Here is a 13,228-nt window from a genome sequence, read left to right as displayed (position 1 = left end):
AGGGACCTGACCTCAGGTGGTGAGGACAGTCACCCAGGGTCAGCCCAGGGCCTTTTCTGCCTCAGGGACGTTGGGCAGGGCCGCCATCCCCAGGCCCCAGGGAAAGAGGTGGGAAGAAGAAAAGCAAGATGGATGTTCAGCTTTCCAGCCCAGCTCACGGAGCTTTATTCAGAACAGAGTCACAAGATCCTGCTTGGCTCTTGCTGCACTTGAAGGGCCATATTCCCTAAGAATCCAGTGCGGAAGGGCTGTGTTGCCCTCCCACTTCCTTCAAAACTCTTAGGACCAGAACTGGGGCCTACCTAGAACCCCTTTCCAGAACCCATACTCACCTGGGCCTGACCCTCTTCCTGCTGCCCCCTGACTCGTGTTGCCAGGCCCGGGCAGGACCCATGGGTGACAAGGCTAACATGGGGATAGCTATTCCTTGGGCTGGGAATCCCCTGCCAGCTTTAAGGGAACACTGTGACCACAGGAAGAAGTCTCACATTTGTCATAGTCCCTCTGCCATGCATACACACACACACACACACACGCGCACACCGCTCCCTCGGGCATTCAGGGAAGGAAGTGACATGGCAGTGGCCTTTGGCACGTGTCACCACTTGTGGGCAGAGGGTCAGCTTGCATAAGCAGCCCTCAATCACTGCTGCTGACAGCAGCTCCCTGGGCTCAGTTGTGTATGGATGGTCTTTCTTCTTGGCTGAGTACAGCCCTGCTCAGGCAGATTCCCCAAGCTGCTGCTGCTGCTGCTGCTGCTGGTCACTCCCAAACAAATCCTCAGTGAGTTCTGAGGTCCCAGGGCTTCCCTTGTTAGAAAAAGTCACAAGGGTCCACTTGCCTCAACCAGCCTATGGCCCCTGCACAGGGGAAGACGGAGTCAGACAGTGCCTGCCCGGGGCCCCCAGCCAGGTGAGCAGGGAGGAAGTCTCACCCCTCAGTGCTCATCGGTGCACCACCCAGGGCTCTCTGGCTCCTCCACACTGACTGCACCAGGCTGGCGCCCCACACTCGGAAGGGAGGGGAGGGGTTGGGGCTCTCAGCCAGAGGTGAGAAGGCTCCTTTACACCAAAAATGTTGTAGCTCGCTCCCACCCTGCTCAGGTAGAGAGGCGGAGGCCTGGAGGAGTTAGGGCAATTCCTATGCTCCACAATAAAAAAAGGTTTTTAAATATATTCATCAAAATAGTTTTCTTTTAAAAAGCCCCCACTGCTGACAGCCCCACCAGCTGGCTCTCCCTCATACCCCTCCCCAGCCTGGACACAGCCAGGGGGGTCCTGAGTGGCCCGAGTGCCCCTTTGAGTCTTTCCCACCCAGGAGGTCTTGGAGGGCAGGGAGGAGAGAGCCCTGAGGTCCATGGTGGGTGGATGCTCTTCTTCCTGACTATTCCAGGCCCAGAATGTAGTTGATGCCTTGCACCAGGCCAATGATGACAGGCTGCCAGGCTACCAAGTAGCGAAGCCAGTCCAACAGTTGCCCGTACATGACGTGTGGCCTCTCCCAGCTGTCAGTATGTTAAAGAAAAGAGACTACGTGTTCCAGTAGCAAATCCGGTCTAAGGGATGGGTGAGAGGGTCTGCCTACACTTTTCAGATGCTCCACAGAAATCAGCCTACAAGGAAAGGAAATAGCTCTTTCTAGAAAACCCCACCCAGCCTCTCCAAGTTAGGATGGAGGGCCAAACCCAGAGAATGGGGGAGGAGGGCCGAGGGGACCAGTGGAGAAAATCGGACAGACCTGGGAGATGGTGGAGGGATGAGACTAAGCTCTCTACACCCAACATGCAGAGGGGGCCTCCGTGTAACCCCTGTGCTAAGGGGGGACCAGCAGTAAGTGGGAACTCAGCTCGAGGCTGCTGTAGGTTATCGGTGACAATGGCTGCAGGGAGGCTGGGAGGGGGATAACCCTGAGGGCTCCCGTAATAAACAAAATGGAAAGTTTTCTACATCAAGGAAGGGGTTGAGTCTAGGGACAGGCATGAGGGTGCAGAGCGAGAGGCTGGTCATGGGCTATAACCCCTGGCAGAGGCTTTAAGGAATCCCCACCCAAGGGCACCAACCACCAGGCCTTACGGAGGCCAAGTAGCCCCGGAGATGAGTCCCTTCCTTTCGCTTTATAACTAAACGCCAGGCAAGACATCTGGAGAGAGCGCCTGGGAATCCAGCCCTGGGGAAAGCACAGGCTGAACCTCATGAGACTGTGGGGAATCCCTCCGAAGGCATTGGAAAGAGCAGCCTGGCCCAGTCTGGAAAACTAAGGGAAGCCCCAACCCTCAGCTTGACCATGGACTTTCTTAACTGTCTGGGAACTAGACCCTGAAAGAACCAAGCAAAGAACTTTAAAGAGAGAACACAGTGGCCCCGCATGGCCAGCTGGTGTCTAGAGACAAGGAACCCTGGCGCAGAGAGAAAGGGCAGCTGGGAGAGGTCCCCGGATGGCAGGGGGAAGTGAGGAGGGGCCAGAGAAGTGGCTGGGCACTTTCTGACAGACAGGTTTGTAGGGAGGAAGAGGAGGCTGAGGGCACAGTGGGGAGGGCTGGCCAGGTAGGGAGTGGCAGCTCAGAGGAGCAGGGGTCCTGTGTTCTAAGTGGATGGGTACAGGGGGCTCCTAGCCAACCCTGTACTGGCACAGAGCTGGTCCCAGCACTGCCTGTCTTGGTAAGACACTGTCCTTTAGTTATGCCACCTTGAACAAGTTATTCAACCTCTAAAGTGTTTCACTGGTAAAATGAGACTATTACTACCCAGGTCACTAAGCTGCTGGAGAATCGAGTGATAATACTGGTAAAGCACTTAGCACAGGGCCAGGCATAGTAAGCAAGCAGTAACTGGAGCTGTCATCACTCTGTTTACCCTTGAGGGATTCAGAACTATGAGGAGAAGCTGAGCTGCTGGTCCTAGCCCACATCCCACCCCAACGTCCCCCGACCACAAGCCAAACAGACAGGTGGACGGGTACCAGGTTGGGGGCAGGATGGAGGGCCCCAGGAGGACCCGAATGCTGAGTGGGTCACACTGGCCAGTATCTTCTTCCACTGCCCACTCCCAACAAGAACCCAAACAAAGGATACGGGTTGCTGAACATCCTCTTGAGGTCTACCTTCTCTTTGCAGTAGGGACACGTCTGCTTCTTTCCCACAATGCACCAGCCGCGGATGCAGAACTCGTGGAATCTGAGCAGCACTAGTCAAGGGAAATGGGTGGCCAAGGTGGCACTCGGCCTCATGCCAGTCTTGAAGATGCCCAGGCACTAGCTCTGGAGGGAGGTTAAATCCTGGCTCCACCTGTATAATCGTGGGCAGATCCCTTCTCTCTGACCCTGCTTCCTCATATATCAGGTGAGGATAACAATCTCTGTCTTATAGGGCTGTTATGGGGCAAAATGGAGATAATACACAGCACAGAATGGGAGCCGGGTAAGAACGTGATAAATATTAGAAGTGTCACTCGGAGGGATTTGATTCTGAAACTGAGGGAGCCAGTTAGAGGATGTTCCTCCCTGTGATTGACTCAATCTTGGGGCAGCTGTGCAGCTTTGGGCTCCCTTCTGATCCAGTCAGGCTATGAACACTGTTTATGTAAGAGTGGCTCCCATCTATGACAAAGAGTGAAGAAGGCTGCCGTTTCCACTCCTGGGGGTTGGCTTCCTTAGCACAGAATATCTCCCAAATGTCTGCCTCTTGTCTTACGCCTCCCCAACCATCAAAGGTCTGGCCAGCACGCCCAGGGTAATGTCCCCTGCCTTCCCTCCACGACTGGAGTATGCAAGTGGCAGGAAAGACGTGGCCCAGGAGCTCCAGGCAGGATACACGTGGTTGCAAGACAGCCTATACGTGTTCTCTATAATGCCCTCTTCACTGACATCCACAAAGATCTGCTGCCCACACACGGCACACACACTGTCCGAGAGGTGTTTGGTAGGCATGCCCGACTCGCTGTAGAACTGGGAGAGAAGAACAGGAGACAGGAAAGACGTGAGAATCCATCAAAGCGGGAAAGTACGCAGAGGCCTCAGGTCTTTGCTGGGCAGATGGAGTGAAAGGAATAGACCAGAGATGGGCTGGGAAGCCAAGTCTAATAGGACCTAAAGACTGGGCTGGGTCAGCATCAGGGACAAGGGAGGGAGAAGGGCTCAGGGCTGGTGATCGGGGGCTACATCAGCAAAGCCAGTCTGCGGCCAGACTCTGGTTCCATGAGAGATGGACAACAGCTCTTCTTCAAGATTTGAAATGGTGAAGCACCCGGTGCAATGCGGGTTGGGTGACAAGGGCATTCTCAAGACACTTGTGGCAGCAGCAAAAGAGGTTCAATCCTTTTCGATAGGATTTGGCAAACTGTCACACCATTTAACCCATTAGTTTCTCCTAAAGGAATTTAAAGAAATAGTAGAAATCTAAAAAAAGCTTCATGCATACAGATACTCATTTAAGTGTTATTTATAATTAAAGAAGCAAAGAGTCTGGCAAGCGCTCAAAAAGTTAAATGCAGAGTTACCACACAACACAGCAATTCCATTCTCAGGTACATACCCCTAAAGAATGAAAACAGAAGCTGACCACACACTTGTACACCAATGCTCACAGCAGCAGCAATCACAAATGGCCAGAAGATGAAAACAACCCAAGTGACCCTCAGCGGAAGAATGGAGAAACACAACGTGGTATATCCCTACAGTGGGATGTCATTCAGTCATAAAAGTAATGAAGTCCTGATACATGCTACGACATGCCTGCACCTTGAAAATATTACACTAAGACACAAAAGGACAAATGTATGACTCCATTTAGATAAAACATCCAGAATAGGCAAATTCACAGAATAGGGCTGGGGGAGGAAATAGCGAGTTATTGCTTAAAGGGTATAGTTTCAGTTTGGAGTGATGAAAAATTTTGGAAACAGTAGTGACAATTGCACAATACTGTAAATATAATTAATGCACTGAGCTGTACACTTAAAAATGGCTAAAATGGTGAATTTTATGTTACATATATTTTACAATAAAAACAGTTAACAAAAAGAACAGAAGCAAACAAACAAAAGCAAGCAGAGAAATGGAAACAACCATAAATGACCAATACCAGGAAAATGCCTAAATAAATCATGGTTCGCACTCAAGGGACTAGACAGTGAGTCAATTGAAGCTTGAGATGTAACATTAGGTGTCTGAAGCAGGGTACCAAATCGGAGGCACTGTATTATCAGCACATGTGAAGACAAGCCCAAATCTATCAAAAGATCATGAGGAAATGTATGAGAATGTTCACATGAGAGAGAGTTTGGTAGCAGGATTAGCTGCCTACTTCTCTGCACTCATATTTTCCTTAATGAATATATATTATAGGCCAACCTCAGAGGTATTGCAGGTTTGGTTCCAGAAGACTGCAATAAAACGAGTCACAGGGATTTTTCAGTTTCCTGGTGCATATAATGAATATAAAATTAATGAAAAAGTTCGAGATAGTGTAAGAAATACCAAAATGCGACACAGACACAAAGTGAGCAAGTGCTCTTAGAAAATGGTGCTGACAGACTTGCTGACACAGGGCTGTCACAAGCCTTCCATTTGTAAAAAAAAAACCCTGAATTATCTGCAAAGTGCAATAAAGCAAAGTGCAAGACAACGAGACACACCCAACTTTAAAAGACCATTCACCATCACACTCAATCACAATGGATAACCAATTCTACGTTCCAAAACGGAATCCCAAATTCTGTAGTTTCCTTGTGGTTTATTGTTAAATAGCTATACAGCATTTCCCTCTGCCCCAAGGAGAAAAAAGTTGAAATTTAACCTATTGTTTCTTTCTTTCTTGTCATTGTTGTAAAAACTATGGTAAAACACACAGAATACAGAATTTACCATCTTAACTACTTTAAAATATACAGTCTGGTAGTGTTAATAAGTATATTCACATTGTTGTGCAACTAATTTGTCAGGATTAGACAGACTGCATTTCCATCCTCTGTCACTTACTATCTTGATGACCTTGAGCAAGCCACTTAAATTCTTCCTCCCTCCTTCTGTCAAAATATATTGGTAACTACTATACATAAAATAGATAAACAGCAAGTTTATACTGTACAGCAGAGGGGACTATATTCAATATCTTGTAGTAACTTATGGTGAAAAAGAATATAAAAACGAACATATGTATGTTCCTATGACTGAAGTATTGTGCTGTACACCAGAAATTGACACAGCATTGCAAACTGACTATACTTCAATAAAAATATATTAAAAAATAAAATAAAATAAAAAATAAAATACATTGGGCACCTACTAAGTATCAGTCACTGGTGTTAAGACCTTGGGACAGAATGCCGGAAAAACACATAGCTGGCCTCTGTCCTCATGGAATCTACAGCTAGGGGAGATTGACATTAAAAAAATATTTACATAAGATGAGAACTAATTATTAAAAAGTCTAAAATGATAATTACTTACTTAAAAGGCATTAAAAAGGCTACCAAAGAACACAGCAGTGAAAGGGGTTCCTAACCAAGCCTTGGTCACCTGAGGTGGCTTCCTGGTGGGAGCGGCATTTGAGGCTGAGGTAAAGGATGGGTGGGCGTTAGTGAGGGGAAGAAAGGCAGAAGTGCAAAGAGGCCCTGGGGGCAGGAAGGACTCGGTGTATTTGAGAAACTGAAAGGAACCTACAGAAAGAGGAAAGCAGTAAGACCTTACTGGCCACATGAAAGATCTTGGGCTTAAAATGGGAAGTTGTCTAGAGGCTTTATTTAAGTAAGGAGGAACACGATCAGATTCATATTTTTAAAAGATCACTCTGTCGTCTGTATAAAAAGTGGACTGGAGATGAGGCCAACATGGATTCAGAGAGACCAGCTAAGAGACAGTTACCGCTCTTTAAAAGCAACAGATGATGTGGGCCTGTGCAAAGGTAATGGCCTGGGCTAACCTGATGGTAGTAAAAACTGAAAGAAGTGGACAGACTGGTGACGCCAAAGAGACAGCTGAAGAGAAAAGGTCTGGAGCTCAGAAGAGAGTTTTGGATGAGAGATCTGGAAGCCAGGGGAAAAGAAAAGGGAAATACCTTTTCTGTGAAGAACAAAGAGGATAGTTTAGGCTTGAGCTCAGAGGAAGAATAACATGTAAGGGGAGGGAAAGTTAGCAGAGGAGACAGAAAATAGCAGAGACAGAAGTAAAACCAGGACAGAGTAAAGTCACAAAAGCTGAGGGGGAAAAACCCTTTTAAGAAGGTAGGAATGGTTGAGTCAACCGTGCTGGTAGCTGCTGAGACCAGTCAGTTCACCAGAATGGGTGACACGGAGTCATGGATGATTTGAGTAAGAGTTACTTTAGAAGAAGGGTATGAGTCGAACCAGATTAGAATGGGCCAAAAAGTAAGTAAAAGTTGATCAAAAGGAAACAGGAACTTCATAAGGTCAGCTGTGAATGTCAGGAAATGGCTCAGTAGATAGAGGAGAAGGTGGGCCAAAGAAAGGGTATTTTTTGAAACAGAATGCTGAAAAGGTTAATGGAAGAGCCCATTAGAGGGAGAAGTTGAAGTCATGGGTGAGAACAGAAGTTGACAGATTACAGGGTCCCTGAGCAGGCAGGAGGTGTGGAACCCAGAGCACAGGTAGGGCTGGCCCCTGATGCGAGAAAGGCCACTTATTCCACTGTAACTGAGGGAAGCAGGAGACAGGCGCAAACAGGAGTAGATATGTAAATATGATGTCAGGAATTGTGGGGATTCCTGTTTGGGTTCTAGTTTCTCAGGCAAAAAGAGGCAGGGTCATCTGCTCAGAATGAAGGGGACAGAGGGAAGGAATGTGAGAGGTCTGAGAGTGGAGAAGATTTGAAACAGAGGTTACTCAAAATGGGAGGGTAAACTCTCCAGATAGAGTCAGATTTCTCTTTTGCAGGATAGAAACACTACTCCCAGCCTCACAATATTGGGAAGATGCACTGAGAAAACATGCAAAAATCCCAGGAGCTCGCACAAAGTAGGTGCTCAGGAAATACGAGTTCTAACCTACAGCCACTGACCGTCACAGGAAATGTGGGCCATGAAAGCCCTGCGAGCTCTTCTGGTCCAGCACCTTGACCAGTGAGGAGACTGATGCCCAAGGAGGAGAGCCCTGCCTGAGGCCAGGGAGAGCAGCCAGTGCCCATCAGTTCAAGTAGCTGGCTCCAGAAATACTTGCTGAAAACCTGAATAAAATACCCATTTCTCAGGATTCGAGTAGTGAAGGTTCCATGCCACCGACTGGTCTGAGATGACTTCAGACAATAGATAGCATCAGAGAGAACTGGCAATTACTTGTGACGATGATTTGTCTGTTCTGCGTCTTGCTCTGTGTGTCAGGTGTGATGAAGATACAAAGACAAATCCTATAGGGCCTCTGTGCTCCAGGTAAGCACAGGTATATAGTACAGCAGGTATATAGCACAGCACAGCAGGACGGTACAGTCAGTACGTGATAAAATGGTAGCGATCACCATCCATCATCATCATCATCTACTGAGTATTTGCCACAAGCCAGGCTACTCTGACTCTGCAAAGTGCTGGGCATTAACCCATTTGTTCCTTATCACAATTCTGTAGGTCTGGTAATATTACTACAGCTAAGAAAACAAGACCAGAGAGGTCAAGCAACTTGCTCAAGAGTACACAGCCAATTAAAAGTGGATGAGATTTTGAAACTAGGTCTGTCTGACTCTAACCTCTTAGCTCTTTCCACTACTTCAAGTCAGATGAATGGGCAGCTAGTCCTGTCCTCATATTATCTGGGGCTGCTGAGAATCCATGAAATAGTAAATCTGGGGCACAGAAACTTGCCCGGAAGATAGAAAATGTGAGGTAGGACACATGGTCCAAAGCAGCACAAACAAATATGTTACTACCCTGCCTGCCCAATCTCTCTGGTAGAGGAGAAAGCCCCAGAAATAAGCTTATTTCACAATCCTCCACGACCCTACCCCCACCCCAACATGACTTTCGGGTGTGAATGGAAACTATACTGACTGGCTGTCACAAGCTTATGACCTCACAGTAACCAGCTAGAAAAAACAGACACCATCCAAGATTCCCTTGAGTCAACCTGACTCAACGAGAGTCACAAATTTCTCCATGTGAGGCAAAACAAAGAGCTATTCTACACTAAACAGAGTAGTGTAGAACAGGGTAAAAGGAACTGAGACTACTTATTAATAGAATTACAAAACCTCATGGTTTTATTTCTAGGAATTGTGAAATTAATTAATTACAGATCTTTTTAGGTCAAACCACTCCCAGAGGGGGACCAAGAGAAGAATTAGACTAGTTCCTGATCTGGTACCTCTCCAAAATCAACTATGACTCTCTGATATAAGGGCTGTGATCACAGAATGTACAAAAGACTAAGAAAAATTACTAGGGCTGAAAGAGTGGTATATATACACAATAGAATATCATTCAGCCTTAAAAAGGAAAGAAATTCTAACACATTATATAACATGGGTGAACCCTGTGGACATTATGCTTAGTGAAATAAGCCAGTCACAAAAGACAAATATTGTATGAGTCCACTTACATGAGGTATCTAGAGTAGTCAAATTCGTAAGAGACAGAAAACAGAATGATTGTTGCCAGGGGCTCAGGGGAGCAGGGAACGGGGAGTTATTGTTTAACGGGTATAGAGTTTCAGTTTTGCAAAATGAAGAGTTCTATGGATGGATGGTGGTGACAGTTGCAGAACCATGTAAATGTATTAATGCCACTGAACTGTACACTTAAAAGTGGTTAAGATGGTATGCTTGTGTATTTTATCACAATTTAGAAAAAACAACTAGTGCTATATATGGGAGTGGGTGGTGGTGCTAGCAAAGGTTGCACTTGGTGGTCATACTTTGTACACTGTAGATGGGTGATAAATAACCGATGCTTGAATAAACGAATGAATGAGTTGGCCAATGAATGCCAACTCATGGTAACTCAATGTAGAAAGCTAGTCTCCTGGCTTCCTCACATTGCCCTCCCCAAAGCATTGATCAGATCCTGGCTTCAAGGCCAGGGATATTCTTAAAATTGAGGTTGTTGTGGCTTAGGGGCCCAGGAGTTCCTGAGCATACCAAGGCCCACTTGACCAAAGACTTGGGCAGAAATAAGAGAGCCCTAGAATTCTCAGGGTTGGAAAGAACTGTGAAGTTATTGCAATCTATTCCTTTATCCCATGTTGGAGTCTTTCTTCCCATTTCCCTGCCTGGTCTAATCTGTTGTCATCCTGAGCCCTAGCAGAAGGCCTGTCACTAAGTCTCAGAAATATTTGCTAGGACTATTAGAAAACAACCAATGAATTAACTCCTGGTGACTCACCCAGTACTATCACAAGCCATCGAGTCTTCCTATGACCCACTTCCTGCCCCCAGGATGGGAGCCTGGGAAAGCAGCAAACTGCCTGTCTATAGTTAGGGTCAGCAAGATCACCTTTTTTGGAAAGGAGTTAGCATGCCTCCTCTGAAAGAGACAGCTGGTTACAGTGGTTCTTCTGAAAAGGAAAGCCTTTCTCAATGTCAGTTACCTAGGGAAGAGTAGGTCCTCACAGGAGATACCAGGATTCAGAAGGCTGGCCTGTGGCATAGGGGAGGGGTGGCATTACTTTGTCAGGAACACAGGCTGTAAGTCTAGACATCTGGAGGATGTTGTTGTCTAGATGTGGATTCGAGGTGGTGGGTGCTAAGAGGTAGGCTAGAGTTAAATGAGGCAGTATCTGAAAGCCCTGGAAAGGAGGCAGCCTGGTAAGTCAGATTAACCTCATTCAGATCCTCATGGTTTATTTTCCTGCTATCATCCTTAACCCTTTAATAAAGTCCAGTGTGATTGTTTGAGCTTTATGTTCTTGTGCTAAGAGTAAGTACAAGGAGGTACATGGGTTTATCCTTGGGCCACACTGTTAGGGAGTAGTGGTGGTAACAAGCGAGATCCCACAAAAGGAAGGAGAATATGAGAGGTCAAGAGCTGGTGGTTGAGGCACACTCCACCCTAACGAGAAATTGTCCCACCAGGTCTCTTGGTGAAGCTGGAATGATCATTATTAGGCAATTATGTTACTAGGGATTATCATTTATAATCACTGGAGTACCCAATAATTCTTCCCGAGAGCATGGAAAGAGGCCCAGCTCAAATCCCATTTTGGGAGGCCAATGTAACAGCTCCATCTCCCAGAGGAGAAGCTAACTTATGGATCAATTCTGAGCTCAGTTCCATTTGGACATAAGAGGGATTCTGTAGGCTGGTTATTAGGGACCCATCTGAGGGAATTAAGGCTATGCTTAAATTGACAGCTAATAATAATCTTGAGATAAAGTTGGCAACAACCTGGAAAAAGCAGAGAATTGGTCCTATAAAAACAGAACGAGAAGAAAAAGAAATCACTAGAGGGTAAAGGACAGGATTCTGGCGAGAGTGACTTTGAAAAGCTGGCTGTGCCATAAAGCAGGCTTAGTAAACAGCTGCAGTTGAAAGTGAAGTTAGTAATGAGACAATCCAGGGCCTGGAAATCTCTTTTGGGAGTGAACTGATTAAAGGAATTGCTGAAATCTACACAAATAGATAAAAGACGTGAAATGCAGCTAAAACATAAGACAGCTGTTCAGAAAAGAATCTAATAGGCTGTCTATAAAGTGACCCAATATGCTTTGTTTTCAATTTGATTCATTACAGGAAAAATAAACAGTCCCATGACACTGAGGAACAAAGTCCTAGATCTAAAACTGTACCTGATTAAAGCTACTGGAGGTGACAGCTGAGTATTCTATTTAACGTGAACTGGCCTGAGACTACCAGCTCATGGCACAAATGAGGTCGCAGCAGCAGTGACATGCAAATTTGCGCAGCCAATAGGCTCCTACCTTCAAAACTGCCTCAAACTCACCAAGAGCTGCTGAGGTGCCTCACGTGAAGTCACAGCCAAGCCTTTCTTGTTCTCAATTGGTCTCCACTGATATCTGCTGCCTAAACACTAGGACTGTTAGCCGGGCGTTCCAAGAGTACCTGCTTCCCAGATATCCTCCTAACCTGCCAAACCTCGATGTAGCAACTTCTGAATGTCCTTCAGTCCTCACTCACCAGACAGAGTCACACGTATTTCAGCATAGAATTGGACATATGTCTATTAAACTCGGAAATATTCCTCCTTGGGGTGAGGCCTAACAGGATGATATTGAGATGGGGAGCAAGTCTGTGTTGTTTATACAATTACCAAATGGATGTATTACTGTTATCAACAGCAAAGCAAAGACATATTTACATTTTGAAAAAAAGAAACAGGGATACTGACTTGGGTTTCTTAGATTGGCTGTGATTTTACCCGTATTCTAAGCTTGAAGAGTCTCCCCACGGTCTCCACCTGGTCCTCTTGCAGCATTTCCTATCTCAGTGAAGAGTATCCCATCCAAGGAGTTGCTTGAGTTAGAAATGTCAGCCTTGACACCTCCCTTTCTTTCCCTCATATTGTTTCCTTCAGTCTCCAGAACGAATCTATATCCAAGTCCTGTCAAACTTACCTCTAAAATACTTCTCAAATAGTCCACTTCTCCCCACTTCTCACCATTTCTGCCCTAATCCAAGCTACCTTCACCTTGCCCAGATTACTGCAACTGTCTCTTAAACAGTCTTAAGCAGGTCACTCCAATCTATGTGCTTTGATCTATTCTCTACCCAAGCAGCCAGAATGATCATTTCAAAGTGCAGATCTGATGGTGTCATTTTCTATCTTAGCCTCCTGGTATTTTTAGTATAAAAATGACAATCTTTCATTTGGCCAAAAGGCTTTCTCTAGTCTAGCCTCTGACTATCCCGCCAGATACTTCCACTATAATTCAGCCCAGCAGCCACATGAGCCTTAGTTCCTCAAAGTGCTCACCCTCTCTCCCACTGCAGGACTCTAACACATGCTATTTCCTCTCCTCGGTACACACTTCACTTTTCACTTCATCTAGTTAACCCCTACTCATTGTTCAGGTCAGTTCAATAGTCACATCTTCAGGAAAGCTACCTTTGAGCCCCAAGACTAGGACTATATTTGTTCATAGTATCATGACCCTTCCCTTCATAACATTTATTAAAGTTATAATTTTAGTAATATAATTCATAATATAATAATATATTATATATCACATATAATTTATTTATGTTCTCATTACTTTAATATTCATCTCTGTCACTGGAGAGTAAACTCCATCTGGGCAAGAACCATGTTTATTTTTGTATACCTTTGTCATTTCA

The 13,228-nt window shown here is 45.8% G+C and overlaps 1 protein-coding gene across 3 annotated transcripts in view; it reads right to left on the bottom strand.

The window, feature by feature from the left end:
• Positions 1-1,146: 1,146 nt before the first annotated feature.
• RNF121 (ring finger protein 121) overlaps positions 1,147-13,228 on the bottom strand; it is a 64,267-nt gene continuing 52,185 nt past the window's right edge. For all 3 annotated transcript variants that reach the window (XM_031460247.2, XM_010989023.3, XM_064492656.1), the window contains 3 exons: positions 3,809-3,942; positions 3,071-3,172; positions 1,147-1,504 (listed from right to left, as the gene is read on the bottom strand). In XM_031460247.2, the coding sequence (XP_031316107.1) occupies positions 1,384-1,504; positions 3,071-3,172; positions 3,809-3,942 (357 nt within the window). In that variant the 3' untranslated portion in view covers positions 1,147-1,383. The remainder of the gene's footprint in view (positions 1,505-3,070; positions 3,173-3,808; positions 3,943-13,228) is intronic.

The sequence above is a fragment of the Camelus dromedarius genome, chromosome 12, assembly GCF_036321535.1.
Source record: "Camelus dromedarius isolate mCamDro1 chromosome 12, mCamDro1.pat, whole genome shotgun sequence".
In the NCBI taxonomy this organism is placed as follows: Eukaryota; Metazoa; Chordata; class Mammalia; order Artiodactyla; family Camelidae; genus Camelus; species Camelus dromedarius.
This window is presented reverse-complemented; position numbering and strand designations above follow the sequence as displayed.